At 49.8% G+C, this 23,716-nt stretch overlaps 1 protein-coding gene across 5 annotated transcripts in view; it reads left to right on the top strand.

The window, feature by feature from the left end:
- Positions 1-23,716, top strand: part of tcerg1l (transcription elongation regulator 1 like) — a 1,041,679-nt gene that overhangs the window by 623,644 nt on the left and 394,319 nt on the right. For all 5 annotated transcript variants that reach the window (XM_072479165.1, XM_072479166.1, XM_072479162.1 and 2 more), the window contains one exon: positions 13,696-13,787. In XM_072479165.1, coding sequence (XP_072335266.1) covers positions 13,696-13,787 — 92 coding nt within the window. The remainder of the gene's footprint in view (positions 1-13,695; positions 13,788-23,716) is intronic.

Raw genomic sequence — 23,716 nt, 5'->3', positions numbered from 1 at the left:
TCCGCACCGGCCATGGCGGAGGTTGACAGCGGTGCGGGGGGAAAGAGTGCCCCCACGGCACAGGCCCGCCCGCGGATCGGTGGACCCCGATCGCGGGCCAGGCCACCGTGGGGGCACCCCCCAGGGCCAGATCCCCCCCCCCCCGAGGACTCTGCAGGCCGCCCGTGGAGCCAGGTCCCGCCCGTAAGGACCTGTTGTGATTTATGCCGGCGGGGCCTGCCGAAAACGGGCAGCCACTCGGCCCATCGCGGGCCGGAGAATCGCCGGGGGGGGGCCGCTGCCAGCAGCCGCCGACTGGCACAGCGCGATTCCCGCCCCTGCCAAAACCCCGGCGCCGGAGAATTCGGCAGCCGGCGGGAGCGGGATTCACACCACCCCCTGGCGATTCTCCGACCCGGCGGGGGGTCGGTAAATCCCGCCCCTTATATCTGAACAAAGAAAAATAATGACGGTATGAGGGACAACTTGGCGCGATAGTGGATTCGGAAAATACATTAACAGATTTGATGGTCAACAGGCAATGGCTAGTGATTAAAGAAGTATTAGATGGTCATGACAAATTCCTCTAAGACATAAAAACCCAACAGGAAAAGCAATAAAAATCATGGTGAACAAAGAAGTTCATAAGCTCAGGAAGTGGCTTATAATACTGACAACAAAAGTGGTGAGCCGGAGGATTGGGAACAATTTAAAATCCAGCAAAGAAGGGCCAATAAAGAGATCAAGAGAGGGAAAAGAGAAGATGAATGCAAGCTTGCGTGAAACATAAAGGCGGCTGTAAAAATATCTTCAGATATGAGAAAGGAAAGTTTTGCAAGGAAACATGTGGGTCCATTTCAGGCAGAGACAGGAGGATTCTTAATGGAGAATAGGAAAATGGCACAGAAACTGTGGCCGGGATTTTTCCCCTCGTTTTCACTTGCGGGAAAGCTGGCGGGGGCAGAGAATCGAGATTTGAGGAAGCCCCCAAATGGCTCTTAGACGGGCGGGATTTCCCCACTCAAATCCCCCCCCCCCCCCCCGCCAAATGACATAATGGGGTTACCGCCATGGAATGTCAGGAACCCTAGGGCCATATATTTATACATTTAACTATCATTAACGGGCTTCTCAGCTGTATTATCAGGAAACGTTAGGAATCTCCTACCCCCCGGCGCAACATCAAGTCCGTGGCGTTTACAACTGTACAAGACCAACAGGGTCCTGGAAAACGGTCCCCACTGCATAGGTAAGTACAACCCTCGGCCTGGGGTGGGCAGGTGGGGGATCATAATGAACAGTAGGTAAATTGCGGAGAAACAAATCAATGACTTCGGCTGGGATTTTCCACGGAATTGAAGGCCGGAGGGCAGAGTGAGAGACTCAAGAGGAAGTCCCCAAACAGGCCGGTGGACTTCCCCGATCAATTGTTACCACCCCCCCCTCTGCTAATGACGTAATTCTTTCCAGGGGTCCGTGAGGGATCTGTGTGGTGTGTCCTAACAGCTGCCCATCATCACGTCGAGCTGTTACTGAGACTTGTTTCAGATAGGACATAACATACATTAACTACTGGATATAAAAGGTCAGTCAGGTTGAGAAAGCCACAGGCTTCACAACGATTTCTGGCTTCCTCCACAGCCAGGGTGTCATTGATTGCAGTCATGTGGCCATCAAGGCATCAGTGGGTGAGTCAGATGCATTCCTTTAAAGGAAGGGATCCTTTCAATGAACATTAATATCGATGCAACTACAAAACACAGATTCTGAAGCCTGCGCACGATAGCCTGGAAGCTCACATGATACCTACATCCTGCAACACTTACAGGTGCCAAGGCTGTATATCACTTCAGCTTGTTTGGATGGACAGCTCATACTCAGACCACTAAAACAAAATCAACCTGAATCTCAGATGTAAAGTAGCAAAAACAAAGATCACGGGTGGCATTCTCCGTCGGCCAACGCAGAAATCGGGAAATGCGATTGGACAGAGAATTGGTCTCGACGCCGAAATCACAATTGTCCGTAGCCTTGACAGCGGCATCAATACGTTCCAGAATACAAGTACAATAAATGCCATTTGCATATCATTAGCGGGCCTGACCCTGTATTCTTCGAGGCCCCCGTGATTTTCTGCCTCCGATGGGCCGTCAGTGTGGTTCACTTGTGCTTTTAAAAATCGTGAAACCAGCGTCATGGCTGATGAGGGAGAGAGAGGCGGTAGGACACAGAGAGGCGTGATTGTGGGCTGCTGGGCCGGACACTGGCTGGTGTGGGGGAGGGGCCCCTGCCAGGATGCGGGGGGGGGGGGAGAGGGGGGTTGTTGGGGTAACGGGCCAAGTGGCCGGGGTGATCCCCACGGGACTGGGACGGTGCCCAGGCACAGACCACCATAGCCACTGCCTTCAAGGCAGCCATCTTGCTGCGCACCCCACTGACCATCCACTTTGGCCTCGGGTTCGGCAGAGTGATAAGGCTGTATGGGTGCCCCTCCACCCCGGCACTCCACCATCCTCCATATCCCAGCCAGCCGCCACTGCCAGACGGACATCAGGCAGCCCACCTGGGGCAACAGTAGCCCTTACGGAGGTGGGGGGCAAGGGCCCCAGAGCGTACTGCTGGCAGGGACAGCGTCAGCCAATGGTACGCCTATCAGCAGGAACAGGAACCAGTGCCAGAGACCCCCCTCGGGGCCAGAGGTATGGAGATGGACGAGAGGCACGTGGGGCAGAGCCTATGGTGACAACCAGGGCTCTTGGTGACAGGGGCTATCTGCTTGGTGATGACCCTTATCCAGAGGCCACAGACCAACACTGAGAATCGCAACAAGGTGCACATGCAGCGACCAGGGCCGTGATCGAGTGGTGGTTCGGCCTCCTGCAGATGCAGTTCAGGTGCCTGGACTGCTCTGGAGGGGTCCTCCAGCATGACGCTGAGAGGGTCGCATGCATCGTGGCAGCCTGCTGCGTCCTCCAAATTATTGCGCAGCAGAGGGGCAATGTGCTGGTGAAGGAGGATGAATACGACGCCACGTCCAACGAGGAGGATCCGGGTTAGGGTGAGGGTGGACAGGCCATGGGGCCCAGACAGGCATGGGAGGCTGCACGACGTATGCGCCATGGCCAGCGCGCACCAGAAGCTCAAAACCCATCTGGATGGGAGCTGGTTTCCGGGGTCGGCCCGCCCTCCGACTGTCTGCCCCCTCAGGTGTTCCTATTTCCACCTGATGTACCGTTCAGCTGTGTGGTGCACACCAGATGCTGTTCCAGGAGCTTCTTCACTAAAGTGCCCAACCAAGGGGAGTGTCACTGGGATGGTGGAGGGTGTGATGGGAAATCAGTGTTATCCTTGGACTCAAGCTCCAGGGTGTCTTGGAGCAGGGCTCCCTCCCATACTGCTCTCTTCACCACTGCTTAGTACACGGAGGAGGAGGGGGGTCTACAGCTGTGGCATTATCTGGGGCACCGGATGGATTCGCCCCATCACCAGCAGTTCAGCAGACACAAGTCAAGAAGCATGATTAGACCGTAGTCTGGGGGTATTGGGAGTGGTGTGGGTGAGGGTGATAGTGATGTGAGGGTGATGGTGAGGGTGGTTAGGGAGGTGTATGGGGTCAGGGTGGGGGTTAGGGTGGTGTTGGGGGGGTGTTGACACACGTGTCCCGGGGAAGCGCAACTAAGCGGGCCTCAATCCCTTGCCCGAGATGGTTCCCCACCCCAGCAACCCCCCTTTCCTCCAGGCCGGCACAGAGAGGGGCCGCAGGTCCGATGGTCCCCCTCTAGTTTTCTCCCACTCCCGGCGGTTATGGCCAGCCTTCTCATAGGAAGGGGTGTGTGGTCTAAACAGAAACTGTGTTGTGCAGTCCGACTCATGCAGCCCAGGGGGTGGGTAGCTGGTGGCCTCAGTGGCCAAGGCACCCAGTCATGGTGGCCAGTATGGGTGCCAACATGTGGGGGTTCAGCCGCCCACCGGGTTGGTGAGGGGGCGGGGGGGGGGTGTAGGAATCCGGGTATGCGGGATGGGGATTAGTGCTGGGGGCACAATGTTGCATACTCACCCTGGCCCGCCCTGAGGAGATCGTGCAGTTTTTACGGCACTGCTGGCTGGTCCGGTTGGTGTTGCTGATGGCGCCGACCGCCCCTGCCACCTGCCCCCAGGCACGGCGAATCACAGTGGCTGGCTGGCAGCCTCCTTCCTGGACCGGGGTACAGTTTCGCCCACCTCTCCTCCACCGCGTCCAGGAGGGTCTCCAGCTCGTCATCTGCGAAGGGGCCATGGGTCTTGCTGCCATCTTGTTGGCTGGGATGGTGCGTGTGGGGAGTGCAGTGTGTATATGTGGTTGCAGCTTGTCAGCCTCCTGAATGTCAATCATGAAACCGGCAAATCCGACACCATTTCTCATCGGAATCGCTTGTGTTCCACATGCCGCCGGCGCTAGTCCCTCAATGGTTACTGAATTGGTCCAGGTGTGGCAGCAGTTTTGCTGTTGTGGAAGTCCAGAACCCAGCGACGGCGTCAACACGAATCCCGCCCCGATGTTAAAAGCATTAAGAAAGTTTACAATGTTGAATGAAAATAATGTCACCAGTGTCGTGTTGGGTGTTCTGATGTACAAACGATCCAACACGGCTGGAGATGGTGTAACTCAATTTTATTAACTACTTAACTGTAACAGCACACTGCTAACTTGGGTACGTGCATTACCAGCTAATCTATGGACCCTGTCCTATTACTATCTGGGTGAGGCACTCAGCACATGGTGAATGTCTGAGTGGCAGCCTCTGAGCTCGGTTCTCTGAGCTGGCTGCTGCTGGAATGAGCGGGAACTGTAGTGTCCCCTGTTTTTATAGTGCGTGTGCTCTCACTGGTGATTGGCTGCGATGTTATGTGTGTGCTGGTTGGTCCTACTGCATGTCCATCAGTGTGTGTTTGATTGCACCATGATATGCTGTTCTAAATATCATGACAACCCGTAGAAGTTCCTTTTGTGCTCAAGGTGCATTAAACCTAAGCTTGCGGATGTTGAGTCTCAGTGTCCCCCCCCCCACCTCACTGTCCCCCCTCTTTCCCCAAATTCACTGCCAACCCTCCCACTCCTCTCGCTGCCAACTCCATTGGAGGCATCCTGCTGACTCTGCTCTCATGTCAGCCCTGATGACTTTAGCAGTCGACCTCTGGCCTGAGGGGGCACAGCCTGGAAGGGTCTAGTGCCATGGCTGGGAACTCCTCAGTCATCGCGGCAACATCAGATGTGACAGCCACTGGCAGAGGTGTAGAAGAACTGCTGCCCTTGTCCGGATCATGGTGAGAAGACCTTCACACAAGCAAAAGAGGCAATGCTAAATCTGGTGTCCTGACACACATTGATCCGAAGTTACCCTTGCAACTGACTGGTGATGGGGTGGAAGCAGAGGTTTCTCACATAATGCGCAATGGTGAAGAGAAACCAATAGTGTTAGCATCAAGATCCTTGAACAAAGCAGAAATGAACTATGCACAGATATTCCAAACAGATATGGAAGGAAATTCAATTTACCAGTGGATTATCGACCACTGCCAGTGATATTTGGGCTGCACACTGGTATTTCAACTCTGGCAGTGAGCCGGCAGCAGAGATAGGCATTGCTGTTATCAGCACATACATAAACGATAACATATCGCCAATCAAAACTCTATTGGAAAGCTAATGGACTCAATGTGGGATTCTCTTACCCCGGGGCCGGGCTGGAGAATCGCCGGGACCGACGTGAATCGTGCCATGCCGCCCCGACGCCGGTCCGCCGATTCTCCGGAGAGCGGCGAATCGGCGCCATTGGCAACGGTGCGGCGCTGGTCGGGGGCCGCTCTACAGGGCCCCCTCCGGCGATTCTTGGCCTGGGATGGGCCGATCGGCCACACCAAAAAAAGCCAAGTCCCGCCGGCGCCGTTCACACCTGCTCTTACCCGGCAGGACCTCGACGTGGATGCATCCGGGGGCGGCCTGGTGGGGGGAGAGGGGGGTCCGACCCTGTGGGGGCCTCCACCCTACCGATCGCCGGGCTGGCCTCTCAGGCTGGGCGCCTCTTTTGTTCCGTCCCGGCCCCTGTAGCCCTACGCCTTACACCATGTTGTGTCGGGGCCGGCGCGGAGAAGGGAGTCACTGCGCATGCGCAGACCCGTGGCACCCATCTGATGGCGGGGATCGGCAGCTGGAGCGGCGTGGGTCACTCCACTGCCGTGCTGGCCCTCTGTAGGGGTCAGAATTTCTGCTCCTGAGGGCATGTTGACGACGTCGAGAAACGCGGGGGCGTTTACAATGGCGTCAACACTTACCCTCCGGATCACAGAATCCCGCCCTCTATGTTACTTCTATCTAACGAGAGATCAACTAATAATTTGACTGGTAATATCTACTATTTTGAAGAGGTTGATAACACTCCTGTAAGTACAAGACAAGTTAAGAAGTATACCGGAAATAATCCACTATGGGCAGAAGATATGGACATGGTACTTTGTGGCAAGACTGGAGTTGCAGTCATATGTTACCCGAAGACTCGAACTATCTGTGCAGGCTGGTTGTCCCCTCTGGGGAACGAGGGACATCAATCCTCCATTGTGAAGAGAACATGTCCGAAACCAACTTCAGGAAGTTCATTGTAGGATAGTAACGATGAAAGAGGTAGCCAGAGCTATTTTTGGTGGCCAGGGCTCGATAGCGAGATCGAGGAGAAGGCAAATGTGTTCAGCTTGTGCAAAAGTTTAAAACTTTCCACCACTACCGCCATTACACCCATGGGAATGGTGAGAAGATATTATGTAGATTATGCTGGACCATTCAAAGGACAAATGTTTTTCATTGTGGTAAGTGCGTACTTGAAATGGCCTGAAGTTGGCATTATGAAGACTGCGTACTCGGAGAGAACAATAGAAAGACTGGGTGCGATTTTTGCAAGATTCGGTTACCATGACCAACTTGGTCGTGGCAGTGGGCCACAGTTCATTTAGCAAAAATTCACAAATTATCTAAAGGAGAACAGAATCCAGCACATCCAACCGGCTCCTTATCATTCTGCCACAATTGGGCTGGCTGAAAAATTTGTTCAGATAATAAAGCATTCGTTGAAGGTAATTCACGAGCAAGGATCATTGTCTAAACGACTAAGCCAATTCCTGATGACATACAGAAATGCTACACATTCGACAACGCAAGGTTCTCCAGCAATGGGCGGAACAGTGGCACAGTGGTTAGCACTGCTGTCTCGCAGCACCAGGGACCCTTAGGCCACTGCCTCTATGGAGTTTGCAGATTCTCCCCGTGTATGCGTGGATTTCCTCCGGGTGCTCCAGTTTCCTCCCACAGTCCAAAGATGTGCAGGTTAGGTGGATTGGCCATGCTAAATTGCCCACTAGTGTACAAAAAAGATGAGTAGGTTAGGTTAAGGGGTTATTGGGATAGGGTGGGGAATGAGCTTGGGTTGAATAATCTTTCAGAGGGTTGCTGCAGACTTGGTGGGCCAAATAGCCTCCTTCTGCACTGTCGGGATTCTATTACTCATGGTAAATGCCAGTTGTGCACATTGTTCACTTTGCTGAAGCTGCCTAAGCCAAGAGAAATTGTTGACAGGAAACAGTTTTTGTGACATAAGAACAGGGTTAAATGCTATGTTTTTCAGAAAGGTCAGGAAGTATCAGCAAGGAACTATACCACCAGTGAGAAGTGGATATCTGCCATTGTCTTAGTGCAGCTAGAACCGGTCTCGTACACCGTTCAAACTCAGGACAATGTAGAGTGGAGGAGACACGCTAATGAACTTTTAGCAGCTAGAATCAGTTTGCTCGAAACAGAGTCAACCAAGAGTCTGCAACAAACTGTAACAAGTCAAGACATAGGAATTCCTGAGCACCTGACAATACCAGAAACAACTGTGGAAGACAGGACCCCAGTTGAGCACACTTCAACTTCAAGTCTACCTCCGAACTCTGGTTAAGATAACTACAATTGAAGTCCAAACCAGTGCCAAAACACCAAGTGGTCACCGTCATCAGGAAAAATCAGACATTTGAGTATCGCCAACAACGGCACAGAAATCGATGTCGTCCAAAACATCTAACTTATTGACTACTCTGTTTATCACAGCTGCTTCACAGCTCCAGGGTCCCAGGTTCGATTCCCGGCTTGGGTCACTGTCTGTGTGGAGTCTGCATGTTCTCCCCGTGTCTGCGTGGGTTTCCTCCGGGCGATCCGGTTTCCTCCCACAGTTCAAAGATGTGCAGGTTAGGTGGATTGGCCATGCTAAATTGCCCTTAGTGTCCAAAAAAAAAAGGTTACGTGGGGTTACTGAGTTACAGGGCTAGAGTGGAAGTGTGGGGTTTAATAGGGTGCTCTTTCCAATGGCTGGTTCAGACTCGATGGGCCGAATGGTCTCCTTCTGCATTGTAAATTCTATAGAATCTATGGGATCAATTGTTCATATTGTAAATTTTTATTGTTAACATTATATTGTGTTTCATTGCAGAAACCTCTAATGTAAAGGGGGAGGAAAGTGTTGTGTATTCATGTTCGTTCCTAGTTGGAACAAGGTCACTTTAAGAGTCCGATAGCATGACATATTTATGACATCATCGGCCATTTGCACAGGCAATCTATCCGAACAGCCTGTAGAGAAGACACCTTTCCAATAAAGCTCTTGTTTGTTTCTAACTTTGTGGTCTGTAAGCCTATGCTTTAAAAAATACCGCATGTAGCTTTTCCTTCAGAAAGTCAATTATATGGTGTCGCATTGACTCCGTTTTCTTACAATGAGACAAATCAGCATTTTTTTGTCAGTGCTGGTTCCAGGAGAAATTTTCTCCTTTTTTTTGAAGAGCAGCATGCGATTTTAACATTCACCTATACAGGTAGACAAGGCCTCATTTAATCTCTGATGCAAACATTGACATACTTGCAAGTGTGCAGTTCTCCACCGGTGCTGCACTATTGCCAGCCCAGTAACCAGGGTCAAACACTTGTCTTGGCCTTGAGACCCCAACTTTCCGAATTAATGTCAAGGAATTAAACTGATATTCAAGAAAAGTAAAAAGCCTGTTCATCATTGCTGGTTTACTCTTACTGTCAATCACAACGTGAGGACAAAAAATGTTTCTTTCATCATTTCTTCTTTAAAATCCACTTGCCAGCAGTTAATTAAACTCATCAGAGTATTTTGAAAGCCTTTCAGGTAACATGCTATCAGTAATTTTTAAGAAATTCACTGATTACTTATGTATAGAATTGAGTTAAAATTGTTCATCAAAATGAATAAGAGAAAAAGACTAGAAGAACTGCTGCGTGGGCGACTAGTGATGTGAAACTATGTACAAAAGTGGCAGCTTGACGGTAGAAAATATCAACCAAGAAACTGCACAGTTAAACTAATCTTCATAAATCCTTATAAGACCCTTCTGATGCAGAATTCATTGCTATTGAGATACATTTTAAACATGTTAAATGGACTTTGTAGTTATCTGCTTATTGTAGTGTAGAATTAAGCCTTTAAAATTTACTAGTAAATATTTATCATAGATCTATTTTGTGCACTGTAAACATCAGGGGCGAGATTCTCCCCTAACCGGCGGGGCAGGCCGTAGCGGCGTCGAGGAGTGGCGTGAGCCACTCCGGCGTCGGGCTGTCCGGAAGGTGCGGAATCCCCCGCACCTTCAGGGGCTAGGCCGGCGCCGGCAGGGTTGGCGCCGCGCCAACCTGCGCCAAAGGGCCTCTGCCGGCCGGCGTGGGTTGGCGAATGCGCGGGAGTGCCAGCGTGTGCTGGCGTCATCCCAGCGCATGCGCATGGGGTTCGTCTCCATGCCGGCCATGGCGGACTGTTACACCGGCCGGCGCGGAGGGAAAGAGTGCCCCCACGGCACAGGCGCGCCCACGGATCGGTGGGCCCCAATCATGGGCCAGGACACCGCGGGCCCCCCCCCTGGGGCCAGATTCCCCCGCGCCCCCCCCCCCCCCCCCCTCCGAGGACTCCACAGGCCGCCTGCAGAGCCAGGTCCCGCCGGTACGGAGTTGGTGTATTTTACACCAGCTGGACCCGCCAAAAACGGGCGGCCACTCGGCCCATCGCGGGCCTGAGAATCACCTGGGGGGGCCGTTCCAGTGCGACGCGATTCCCGCCCCCGCCGAAAAACCGCTGCCGTAGAATCCAGCAGCTGGCGGCGGGGCAGGATTCACGCTGCCCCCCGGCAATTCTCCGGCTCGGCGAGGGGTCGGAGAATCCCGCCGCAGGTCTCAAGCCTCTGGGCGTTCTTGAAAACGTGCCAAAAATTTCTAGCTTGTTCTTTTATTATTTGTATTATTATCGCAGTTTATAAGTGTGCACATGGAATGGAAGATCCTGGGCTGGCCAGGGGTGGCCTGTAGGGTCCCGGATTGTTGGTCGGGTCCGCGCATGCCCGACGCCATGTATTACCGCGTGACCACTGCAGGTCGTCACCACGCGCATGAACGGTCAGGGACCCGGTCATTTTCCGTCCGTTTTCTGCGGGGGAGTGGGGAGTTTCAAGCGGCACCACTGTTAGCCCCTCGCCAGTCCCAGAATCAGTGAGGGTTTGGTTCCGATTTTTGCATCGTAAAACGCCCACAAATTCTCTGTTCGAGCCGGCAATTAGCCGTTGAAATGGGGAATCCAGCCCCCTGCATGTTTTGCTCTGAGTCTTTAGAGAATGTTTATATATTTGTAATCTAATGTTTGCTTTTCAACATATTTAAAAAAATTACATATCATGGAAACATTGAATAAATAAATCAATTACGGGGAGGGGCAGATTCTCCATTTTGGGGACTAAGCCCCCACACCATGGGGAAACTGTGATCTTTTATGCCAGGAAAAATTCCGGGTCAGAGGCCATGCATGCGCAGGGCGGCGGCCTCCAGCGGCCGTGCCATGCTCCATGGAGGACTCAGCCCACGGACATGGACCGGCAAAATAGTGCCCCGCATCGGACGCTCGCGCGCCCCGGACCTCCCGCACACATTGCCCCCAGCCCCGAATGAAGCCCCAACCTGCCCGCCGATCGGCCCTCCCCCCAACTGTGGCGACCCCGGACTGAGCCCTCAGCCCCCACGCGAGGATCACGGATGGTGGGACCGTGAGAGGTCCACGTCATCAGGAATTCGGCCAGTCGGGGACGGAGCATCGCGAGGTGGGCCTCAGGCAATGGCCTGAAGCGGTCGATACTCGGCGCGGCATAATTGTTCGGGAGGGCGGAGAATTGAAGAATAGGCGCCGCTTCCGATTTTGTGCGCCAAAACGGTTTCTCCGCCCCATTGCTGAACGCGATTTTGGTGTCGGGGTGCGGAGAATCCAGCCCTGGATGTTTATTGACCTCATACAAAAGTCCTAATTTAATTTTAATTTAATCTACCAAGGATTAAACTGGAGGTGGGTGACAGTCCTGCCAACCCCCTGTATATGTGGGAAGACAGAAAATCCATATGAGTAGTTCATGCACTTCTTTAGGAGAATCTAGGAAGTAATTCCTTCATTAATACAATCTGATGTGTATGACATTCTCAATCCAGATTGCAAAATTGACCTTTTTGACTTTCATGGTCAATGCATTTGGGTGCATCTTGTGACCCAGCTACAAAGCACCAAAAATACACGTAATTTACAAATTCAAATCATAGCTTAAACTGGTGCTCAAGACTAAGCTAGTGCTCTGTCCACTGCGCATTGAGACCAAGTGTTAAGATAAAATGTACATTGTACTGATTAATATCGGAACAAATACTTTAAAAAATTTAGTTACTGAATAACACTAAATAGAAATTAAGCGATGAACATGTCCTCAGAATGTTTATTTATTTGCATTTTTTTTGGAAGAAGCTTTGGTAACATAAATTATCAGCAAATATGTAATGAATGTTAAGATATATGGCAGATGCAGACTTTCTAAAATAAAAATGTGATTTCTAATTTCTACCATTACCTTTTCAAAACATAATTAACATTAACACTGATAAATTAGCAAGATGAAGAGCTAAATTATTGTAATTTGGTTTTCAATTATAGAGCTGTTCATTTTGTTTACTTGCGTTTTGATTTGTTGATGACAGTAATAAAGGCTTTCTGAACATCTTAGTGCATGAGGCTTGTGTCAACAGTGAAATTTAAAACCTGATCTCTCTCTGGCAGCCTGTTGTTAGTGTCAGAATACATGATATGTTGCGACTGTTGCCAATTTTCTCCTTCTTTGTGTGATTGCAATTCTATCAGAGAGTTTTCCTAAAGGTAAAAATCACTGTTATTTTTGTTGAAATGACAAGTGAATATTATTGAATATACACCTAATATTATGTTTTTTCAAATGGTCACTAAATCAACGTTATGTCTTCCAAAATGGGAAAACCGAAAGTCAACAACAATTAATCAAGCACCAAAACCTATTACTGAAATGAAAATAAATCTCTCTAAATGTTTAAATGAATCTCAAAGAAAATCTATTACTCTTTACAAAGGCAGCATAATTTCTCTTTAAAAGTGACTTTGAAAAAGGACTGCATGCATCTTCTTACTACCCATGTAAGCAATGTTCTAATCAACAGTCATTTATCTCTGCTGAATGAACTTGGATTTACGTTGACTTGGATATTATATCAAAGTGTCAGTACTTTATATCACTGTAGATAATCCCATAATTGAAGTTATAGTGAATACCGTAGAGTGCTAACATACTAATATCCATAGGTCATATAAAATTACAGTTCACTATTTTTAACTAATAAATCATATGATTAATTTGTGTTTTGGAAATTACATCATGGTGGAGATGTTCAAATATTTAAGCTGGCTTTCTGAAATTCCACTCTAATTTTAATGGAGCTGTTCAGCCATTCTAATTCACCAGTAATGGAATCTCAGAGCCTCCTGAGGTAGATATAAAACACTGTTGCTGTAGCTTGGAGGTTATGAATGCGTAGCAACATTTGCACCTGTTTTGGGGGTTTTATTTTGCCCCCCTCTCTCCCTCAGTCTGTCCACCACTATAACCTCTCTGAGCCTGTGTCCTTTATGTTGGCTTGTGCTAAATTATAGAAACTTTTGACCTGCACCTAACAAGACTTAGACTGAGATTAATCAAGCTGATTTTACGCAGGAGTGTGATGTTAAAAATATAAAACAAAATTTAATTCTGTCCATCTGGTTGTATTAATCAATAATTTCCCCATGTGCAACCTTCCTCGGGTCATGTGTCATCACAATTTTGAATTAATCCTTAACTTCTCTGGTGCTTCTTTGATACTTTCTGCGCATGAATAGATTTTTAAAAATTATATTGGAAATTATGTTACATATTAAAACCGCAGTAAGGTTAAACAAACATTACACCATGCATTCAGCAATATGGTTACAGTAATTGACAGTAATGAAATAATTCTCTACAGCACATGATGCATCTTCACCTAACAGGAGCATTGAAATTAAAACATGATTAAAGAACATGAATGCAACATAGAAGACTATTTACTGTGATTTGAATTCTAATGAACAACCATAGAAATAATAGAAACAATTTAACTTACGTCAAAGTATTATTAAATGATGACTCAATGAGATATGAAAAAAATTAACCATGTGAAAAGATACTGTACGTAAAGTGGGAATTTTAATGTACTTTAAACTGTAAAGAGTTTTATTAACAGTTGTGGATTGTGGCTTTTAATAAAACACTATTTATTTCTATTAATAGGCAAAGAACAAGAGCCTTGCAAACAGTCTTGCACCAGGTTTTCCAATGTGCTTTCAGAAGGGAAAACTGAGTCAGATGAAAATGGAGAAGAGGTTTGTTTTTAATTGTATTTTTGGTGTACACAAAATTAAATGAGAATTACATAAATTATTTCAAACAAGCAAAAAATGTTGTTCTGTGATTACAGAAAGAAACAACTTTAATTCATATAACACCTCCTATTGCTTCCAAACACCCACAGTGCTTCACAGCTAATGAAACCATTTGAAGTGTTGATGTTATAATATCGCCAACATTGCAGCCAGTTTGTCTATTGCAAGATTCAACAACCTTTCCACTCTATTCTGTCTATTCAGTGTTACAAAGATTTTTTTTTGCAATTTCTCTTCTAATTGTGCTGGGGAATATTGAGGAATCTGTCCTTCAATCTCTGCCACTGTATTTGTGAAATAAGTGATGAAAATATCAACATAAGGAAGATACACACATCTGAGCATCTTGAAATGGGCTAATTAGGTCTCAAGTATGGAACCACCTCGAGTAAATTCCTCCATTTTCCTTTCAACTACAGTTTATGGATATTTAAATGAGGAGGTGGTGTGCTTAAAACATTCACGATAGGTTAGGGTCAATGTGAGAAGGGATTGGGAGTGATCGGGAAGGCAACAAGATGTAGGGCGCGATTCTCCACTCCCACGCCGGTTGGGAGAATCGCCTGGGCCGCCAATATTTCCCAGGACGCCGGTCCGACGCCCTCCCGCGATTCTCCCAAGCGGTGGGAACGGCCCGGTCGAGTTTCGCGGGCCGCAGGCCGGAGAATTGCCGGAGACACCGAAAATGGCGATTCTCCGGCACCCCCACTATTCTCAGGCCCGGATAGGACGAGCGGCCAGGCCAAAACGGTGGGTTCCCCCCGGCGCCATCCATACCTGGTCGCTGCAGTCGTGAGCGGTGAGTGAACGCTGGGGGGGTGGCCTGCGGGGGGGAGAGGGGGGATCCTGCACCGGGGGGTACCTCAGATGTGGGGTGGCCCGCGATCGGTACCCACCGATCGTCGAGCCGTCCTCTCTGAAGGAGGACCTCCTTCCTTCCGCGGCCCCGCAAGATCCGTCAGACATCTTCTTGCGGGGCGGACTTAGAAAGGACGGCAACCACGCATGTGCGGATGACGCCCGCTGTGCGGCGCCGGCCGCGTCATCTATGTGGCGCCGCTTTTACGCGGGCGACAAGGCCTGGCGCGTGTAGATGACGCGGCCCCGATCCTGGCCCATTGTCAGGGCCTGAATCGGTCGGGACCGGGGCCGTTTCGCGCCGTCGTGAACCTCGACGGCGTTCACGACGGCGCGGCCACTTCGGTGCGGGAGTGGAGAATCCCGCCCAACGTGCCTGATCCAACGGCCGTGCCTGCCTCGATGCACAATGTGCCCAGTAAATCCCGCAAGAGCCTCTCGTGAGATTTGCCCAGCTTGCCACACCTCACAAGATCTAATGGGATCTCGGGAGACATCATGATTTGTGTCCTGTCCACAATGGGACTGCGTGCAGCCATGGCGGGGCAATCCCCACTGAGGCCCCAAAATGAAAAAGAGTCCCGTTAGATAGTGGGGTCTTTCTCGGGGCTGCGAGCGTGGGGAAACACCCAGATAAAAGGCGCTCCACATGGGACTCTCTTTCATTTCCGTTAAGTCGCACCCTTAGTCACTGCTGGAGGATAAGGACACCTTCCTCCCTTTCTGCTGGGTGCTCTCCATTCCTACTTATTTTTATCATACTTTTTAAATCGCTCCTGTCTTGAACTCTTGTAATCCAGGTTTTAATAAGTATTAAATTGTAAGAAGACTTTTACTGAGTTGATTCATGCACATAGTATATGCATCCTTATGCTCAGGGGTTCAAATGGAGTGTTGAAATTCGTCCTGCACTCAGTGTCTATCTGTTTTGCTGATTATTTATCTGGTAATAATGCTGTGTTTCTGTCTCTCATGAATTAAAGAAGTGATTTTACATTGACAGTCTAATAACATTTAAATGAAATATTTAGCTGCATTTAGCCAGTTCTGAAGGTAGATGATAACACTATGTTGTCTTTAAAAGACAGCACAGAATAAGGGGCGAAATTCTCCTGAGACGGGCATCACGCCGCCCCAAATGTGCGGAATGCTCCGCATCTTTGGGGGCCGAGCCCCAACATTGAGGGGCTAGACCGGCGGCCGAGGAATTTCCGCCCCGCCAGCTGGCGCGGAAATGACATCTCGGGGCGGCGCATGCGCGGGAGCGTCAGCTGAGTTTCCCACGCATGCGCAGTGGAGGGAGTCTCTTCCGCCTCCGCCATGGTGGAGACCGTGGCGGAGGCGGAAGGGAAAGAGTGCCCCCACGGCACAGGCCGGCCCGCGGATCGGTGGGCCCCGATCGCGGGCCAGGCCACCGTGGGGGCACCCCCCGGGGCCAGATCGCCCCGCGCCCCCCCCCCCCCCCAGGACCCCGGAGCCCGCCCACGCCGCCTTGTCCCGCTGGTAAGGTAGGTGGTTCAATTTACGCCGGCGGGACAGGCAATTTATTGGCGGGACTTCGGCCCATCCGGGCAGGAGAATCGAGCGGGGGGGCCCGCCAACCGGCGCGGCACATTTCCTGCCCCTGCCGAATCTCCGGTGCCGGAGACTTCGGCAACCGGCGGGGGTGGGATTCACGCCAGCCCCCGGCGATTCTCCGACCCGGCGGGGGGTCGGAGAATGTAGCCCAAGATTACTATCTATCTATAGGGGAGGTGGTGGCGGCAAGTGGTATTGTGGAAATCCAGTCATCCAGAGTAATTCTCTCAGGGCCTGTTAAAATCCCACCATGACAGATGGTGGAATTTAAAAACTGAATAAAACATCCAGAATTAATAATAATAATAATAATAACCTTTATTGTCACAAGTAGGCTTACATGTGAAATTACTGTGAAACGCCCCGAGTCGCCGCGCTTCGGCGCCTGTTCGGGTACACGGAGGGAGAACTAGAATGTCCAAATTACCTAACAGCACGTCTTTCAGGACTTGTGGGAGGAACCCGGAGCACCCGGAGGAAACCACACAGACACGGGGAGAGGGTGCAGACTCTGCACAGATAGTGACCCAAGCCAGGAATCGATCCTGGAACCCGGGTGCTGCGAAGCAACAGTGCTAACCACTGTGCCACTGTGCTGCCCTATAAAAGCCAATTGTCACAAAAAAACAACTGGTTCACTGACGTCCTTCATACTGTGGTCACTCATTCCCAAGGGGCCTTTGCACAACTAGATTAGGAAGACCTGGGGCAAAATTCTCCCGAAACGGCGCGATGTCCGCGGACTGGCGCCCAAAACGGCGCAAATCAGACGGGCATCGCGCCGCCCCAAAGGTGCGGAATGCTCCGCATCTTTGGTGGCTGAGCCCCAACATTGAGGGGCTAGGCCGACGCCGGAGGAATTTCCGCCCCGCTAGCTGGCGGAAACGGCCTTTGGTGCCCCGCCAGCTGGCGCGGAAATGACATCTCCGTGCGGCGCATGCGCGGGAGCGTCAGCGGCCGCTGACAGTTTCCCACGCATGCGCAGTGGAGGGAGTCTCTTCCGCCTCCGCCATGGTGGAGACCGTGGCGGAGGTGGAAGGGAAAGAGTGCCTCCACGGCACAGGCCCGCCCGCAGATCGGTGGGCCCCGATCGCGGGCCAGGCCACCGTGGGGGCACCCCCTGGGGCCAGATCGCCCCGCGCCCCCCACCCAGGACCCCGGAGCCCGCCCACGCTGCCTGGTCCCGCCGGTAAATACCAGCTTTGATTTACGCCGGCGGGACAGACAATTTCTGGGCGGGACTTCGGCCCATCCGGGCTGGAGGATCGAGTGGGGAGGGGCCCGCCAACCGGCGCGGCGCGATTCCCGCCCCCGCCGAATCTCCGGTGCCGGAGACTTCGGCAGCCAGCGGGGTGGGATTTACGCCAGCCCCCGGCGATTCTCCGACCCGGCGGGGGGTCGGAGAATGTCGCCCCAGTTCTCTAGTTGGTTCCCCAACTTATTAGTCCACAAAAGCATCCGGTATACACTCAAGGAGTTCCTCCTCTATTATTGTTACCAATTTGATTTTCCTATTCTATTTACAGATTGAAGTCACCCATAATTACAAATGTTCCTTTATCGCATGTGTCTCGAATTTCCTATTTAATGCGATTCCCAAATTCACTAACATTTGGGGGTCTATATACAACCCCCACTAACTTTTTTTGCCCTTGGTGTTTCTCAGCTCTACCCATACAAAATCCATGGGCTGGATTATCTCAAAATGAGACTAAGTCCCCACGCCGGCGTAAAAAAGGTGGAGTTTTACTCTCGAAATTCCTTGAAAAAAGTTAGACGAATTCATAGTCCTGCAGGGCTAGCAGGGATACGGAGTGAACCTCGCAGCTTTTGCTGCAGATACGGGTCCCCGCCTCCGGGTCAGAGGCCGCACATGCGCACAACGGCGGCCTCCAGCGGCCGCGCTGTGCTCCGTAGAAGACTCGGACTGCAGAGACAGACAAAAAAAATGAACCCCCCCCAATCGGCCGCATGCCCGAGCTTCAAACTCCGCACATTTAATTGCTGGCCGCCTATAAGGCCCCCTCCCTGGTCTCTGATTCGCCCGCCCCCATCCAGGGCAGCCACAACTGAGTCCGCAGCCGCCATGCCAGCATCCCGACTGGCCGATGGCATAGAACTAACCACATATTGCCATTCGGGATGCTAGTGTGATGGCTGCGGACACAGCGCTGAAAATGCGGCTGGCGCCGAGGCGGAGAATCCAGTTTCAGGCCTTAATCAGGCCTGGTGCCAGTCTGGCGATTCTCCAGGCACCGAAAGTCGGAGTCGCTGTGGATTGCGTCGCAGCGCCGGGGGGCCATTGCGAGAAGCCCGCCCAGCAAGCCACCACTGCCGACCGGCCGAGTTTCCGATGGCGTAGAACTAACCACCTATTGGTGGTCGGGAGCATTGGATTGCTGGGCGGGCCTCTGGAAATGGCTGCCAGCGGCGCGGCATACTCCACAGCGAAGCCGATTTCCGGTGCCCGGAGAATCGCCAAACAGGTGCCAGGCCCGATTACGGCCTGAAACTGGATTGTCCACCCCGGCGCCGGCCACATTTTCAGCGCAGGGCTCGAGAATCCAGCCCCACGTCTTTGGAGCTAATATCTTTCCTCACTATTGCATTAGTTTCCTTTTTAACCAGTTTCCCTCTTTAATCCATTTTGGAGACATGGATAGAGCAGGGACAGGAATGGTTGTTGCCGGTGCCGTGTTTCAGATATTTCAGTAAGCTCAGGGAAGGTGGTAAAAGAGGGGGAGGGGTGGCATTGTTAGTCATGGACAGTATTACGGTGGCAGAAAGGACGTTTGATGAGGACTCGTCTACTGAGGTTTTATGGGCTGAGGCTAGAAACAGGAAAGGAGAGGTCATCCTGTTAGGGGTTTTCTGTAGGCCTCCGAAAAGTTCCAGAGATATAGAGGAAAGGATTGCAAAGATGATTCTGGATAGGAGCGAAAGCAACAGGGTAGTTGTTATGGGGGACTTTAACTTTCCAAATATAGACTGGAAACACTATAGTTCGAGTACTTTAGATGGGTCTGTTTTTGTCCAATGTGTGCAGGAGGGTTTCCTGACACAGTATGTAGATAGGCCAACGAGAGGCGAGGCTATATTGGATTTGGTACTGGGTAATGAACCAGGACAGGTGTTAGATTTGGAAGTAGGTGAGCACTTTGGTGATAGTGACCACAATTCGATTAAGTTTACTTTAGTGATGGAAAGGGATAGGTATATACCGCATGGAAAGAGTTATATCTGGGGGAAAGGCAATTATGATGTGATGAGGCAAGACTTAGGATGCATCGGATGGAGAGGAAAACTCAGGGGATGGGCACATTGGAAATGTGGAGCTTGTTCAAGGAACAGCTACTGCGTGTCCTTGATAAGTATGTACCTGTCAGGTAGGGAGGAAGTGGTCGAGCAAGGGAACCGTGGTTTACTAAAGCAGTTGAAACACTTGTCAAGAGGAAGAAGGAGGCTTATGTAAAGATGAGACATGAAGGTTCAGTTAGGGCGCTCGAGAGTTACAAGTTAGCTAGGAAGGACCTAAAGAGAGAGCTAAGAAGAGCCAGGAGGGGACATGAGAAGTCTTTGGCAGGTAGGATCAAGGATAACCCTAAAGCTTTCTATAGATATGTCAGGAATAAACGAATGACTCGGATAAGAGTACGGCCAGTCAAGGACAGTAGTGGGAAGTTGTGCTTGGAGTCCGATGAGATAGGAGAGGTGCTAAACGAACATTTTTCGTCCGTATTCACACAGGAAAAAGACAATGTTGTCGAGGAGAATACTGAGATTCAAGCTACTAGACTAGAAGGGCTTGAGGTTCATAAGGAGGAGGTGTTAGCAATTCTGGAAAGTGTGAAAATAGATAAGTCCCCTGGGCCGGATGGGATTTATCCTAGGATTCTCTGGGAAGCTAGGGAGGAGATTGCTGAGCCTTTGGCTTTGATCTTTAAGTCATCTTTGTCTACAGGAATAGTGCCAGAAGACTGGAGGATAGCAAATGTTGTCCCCTTGTTCAAGAAGGGCAGTAGAGACAATCCCGGTAACTATAGACCAGTGAGCCTTACTTCTGTATTGGGCAAAATCGTGGAAAGGTTCATAAGAGATAGGATGGAAATCATTTGGAAAGGAATAATTTGATTAGAGATGGAGGAGGGCGTAGAAGGATGGGTGAGTAAATTTGCAGATGACACTAAAGTCGGTGGAGGTGTGGATAGTGCGGAAGGATGTTACAAGTTACAGAGGGACCTAGATAAGCTGCAGCGCTGGGCTGAGAGGTTGGAACTTGAGTTTAATGCAGAAAAGTGTGAGGTGTTTCATTTTGGAAGGTATGACAGGAAGACAGAGTACTGGGCTAATGGTAAGATTCGGCGCAGTGTGGATGAGCAGAGAGATCTCGGTGTCCATGTACATAGATCCCTGAAAGTTGCCACCCAGGTTGAGAGGGTTATTAAGAAGGTGTACGGTGTGTTAGCTTTTATTGGTAGAGGGATTGAGTTTCAGAGCCATGAGGTCATGTTGCAGCTGTACAAAACTCTGGTGTGGCGGTATTTGGAGTATTGCGTGCAGTTCTGGTCGCCGCATTATGGGAAGGATGTGGAAGCATTGGAAAGGGTGCAGAGGAGATTTACCAGAATGTTGCCTGGTATGGAGGGAAGATCTTATCAGGAAAGGCTGAGGGACTTGAGGCTGTTTTCGTTAGAGAGAAGAAGGTTAAGAGGTGACTTAATTGAGGCATACAAGATGATCAGAGGATTGAATAGGGTGGACAGTGAGAGCCTTTTTCCTCAGATGGTGATGTCTAGCACGAGGGGACATAGCTTTAAATTGATGGGAGATAGATATAGGACAGATGTCAGAGGTAGGTTCTTTACTCAGAGAGTAGTAAGGGTGTGGAATGTCCTGCCTGCAACAGTAGTTGACTCACCAACACTAAGGGCATTCAAATGGTCATTGGATAGACATATGGGCGATAAGGGAATAGTGTAGGTGGTTTCACAGGTCGGCGCAACATCGAGGGCCGAAGGGCCTGTACTGCGCTGTAATGTTCTATGTTCTATGTTCAGTGATGCAATCCCACTGCCTTTTCCTTTTTGTCTGTCCTTCCAAAATACTGTATATTCTTGGATGTTCAATACCTACCCATCTCTGGTCACCCTACGGCCATGTCTCCACAATCATGATAATATGATACTCATTTATGCTATGTGGGCATTGCTGGATAGTGCCTGAGGTTTAGGTACATCCACAGTGCTATTTGGGAGGGAGTTTCAGGATTTTGACCCAGCAGCAGTAAAGGAACGGCGAAGTATTTCTAAGTCAGGATGGTGAGTGGATTGGAGGGAAACATCCAGGAGGTGGTGTGCCCAAATATCTGCTGCTCTTGTTCTTTTAGATGGTCTTGCGTTTGGAAGGTGCTGCCTAAGGAACCTTGGTGAGTTCCTGCAGTGCATCTTTGTAGATGGTACACGTGGCTGTCACTGTTCGTCGGAGGTGGAGGGTTTGAATGTTCATCAAGAGGGAGCAATCAAGCCGGCTGTTTTGTTTTGGATGGTGTTGAGCTTCTTGAATGTTGTTGGAGCTGTTCTCCAACAAGCAAACGCAAATTATTCCATTCCACTCCTGATTTCTAGTTAGATGTGGACAGGCTTTGGGGAGTCAGGAGGTGAGTTATTCGCCGCAGGATTCCGAACCTTTGACCTGCTCTGGTAGCCACAGTATTTATATGGCTAGTCCACTTCAGTTTCTGGTCAATGGTAACCCCCAGGATGTTGAGAGTGGGGATTTCAGTGATGGCAATGCCATTGTTTGTCATTGTGCAATGGTTAGATCCTCTCTTGTAGGAGATGGCCATTGCCTGGCACTGGTGTGGCACAAATGTAACTTGCCAGGTTAGATTTTGAATTTATAATAGGGAATAAATGAATGGCTGACCAACTAAATACATACTTTGGTTCTGTCCTTGGATACATTGTTTAGCATGCAGAGAGGGAGACCAAAATACACCTCCTTGGTTTGAATGCAGTTCTCCAACTGAAAATGAAACTAAAACTCAGAGCCAAAAACAGCTTCCAGCTCAAAACGAAAGTAAAAAGCAGAGCCAAGAGCCCAGCTCCACCCACATAATGACATCACTGCAGCCACTTGAGAAGACAAAGGAAAACACAAATAATGCACCCAAAATGTTGGGTAACACAGGATTTAGTAAAAGGGAGGAACTGAAGGAAATAAGTATTGGTAGGGAAATGGTGTTAGGGAAACTGATGGGATTGAAGGCTGATTAATCCCAAGGACCCGATAATCTATATCCCAGAGTAATTAACGTCCAACAGGTTTGTTTGGAATCACTAGCTTTTGGAGCATAGAGCGTAGAGAGCGTAGCTACGCTCTGAAAGCTAGTGATTCCAAACCACCTGTTGGACTTTAATCTTGTGTTGTAAGACTCCTCACTGTGCCCACCCCAGTCCAATGCCGTTATCTCCACACCAGAGTAAATAAGGAAGTGGTCCCAGAGATAGTGGATGCATTGGTGGTCACCTTCCAAGTTTCTTTAGACTCAAGAGCAGTTCATACAGATTGAGGATTAGCTAATGTAACCCCACTATTTAAAAAGGGAAGTAGAGTGAAAACAGGGTATTATAGACCACTCAGCCTGACGTCGGTAATGGGGAAAATACTGGAGTCCAGGGTTGAGGGAACACCAACGTACATCATGGAGTTCACCTGACCCAGAACTTTTAATAGATTTTGGTTATGGGGAGCACAAGGGCCCACTTTACAGGTGTGATGCAACAAAGATCTAAAGTATTTTTAAACAAAACAATGTTTATTCTATGAATCCAGTTAATATTTTATAAATACACAGTAAACATCACTGCAGCCACTTGAGAAGACAAACATTTCTTAAAGTGACATTCCCATGACACCATTAGAAAAGATTTAATAGCAGTGTCCTTGAAAAACAATGGCAGTATCAGACAGTGTCAACATGGATTTATGAAAGGGAAATCATGCTTGACAAATCTACTGGAATTATTCAAGGATGTAAACTATTAGAGTTGATGAGGACGAGCCAGTCGATGTGTTTTATTTGGACTTTCAGAAGGCACGGTGGCACAGTGTTTCGCACTGTTGCCTCACAGCGCCGGGGACCCGGGTTTTTTTCCGGCCGAGCGTGACTGTCTGTGTGGTGGTTGCATTTTCTCCCCATATCCGGGTGCTCCGGTTGCCTCCCACAGCCTAAAGATGTACAGGTTAGGTGGATTGGACATGATCAATGTGCGGGGTTAAGGGGATCGGTTGGGGGAGTGCTCTATTGGAAGGATGGTGTCTCCATCCACGCTGTAGGGATTCTGTGGATTCTATGAGTGCTTTCTACAAAGTCTCAAATTGAAAACACATGGGATTGGGAGTAGTGTATTGAGATCCAAATAAAGTGTTTG

Source organism: Scyliorhinus torazame, chromosome 16 (assembly GCF_047496885.1).
Source record: "Scyliorhinus torazame isolate Kashiwa2021f chromosome 16, sScyTor2.1, whole genome shotgun sequence".
Taxonomy (NCBI): domain Eukaryota; kingdom Metazoa; phylum Chordata; class Chondrichthyes; order Carcharhiniformes; family Scyliorhinidae; genus Scyliorhinus; species Scyliorhinus torazame.
This window is presented reverse-complemented; position numbering and strand designations above follow the sequence as displayed.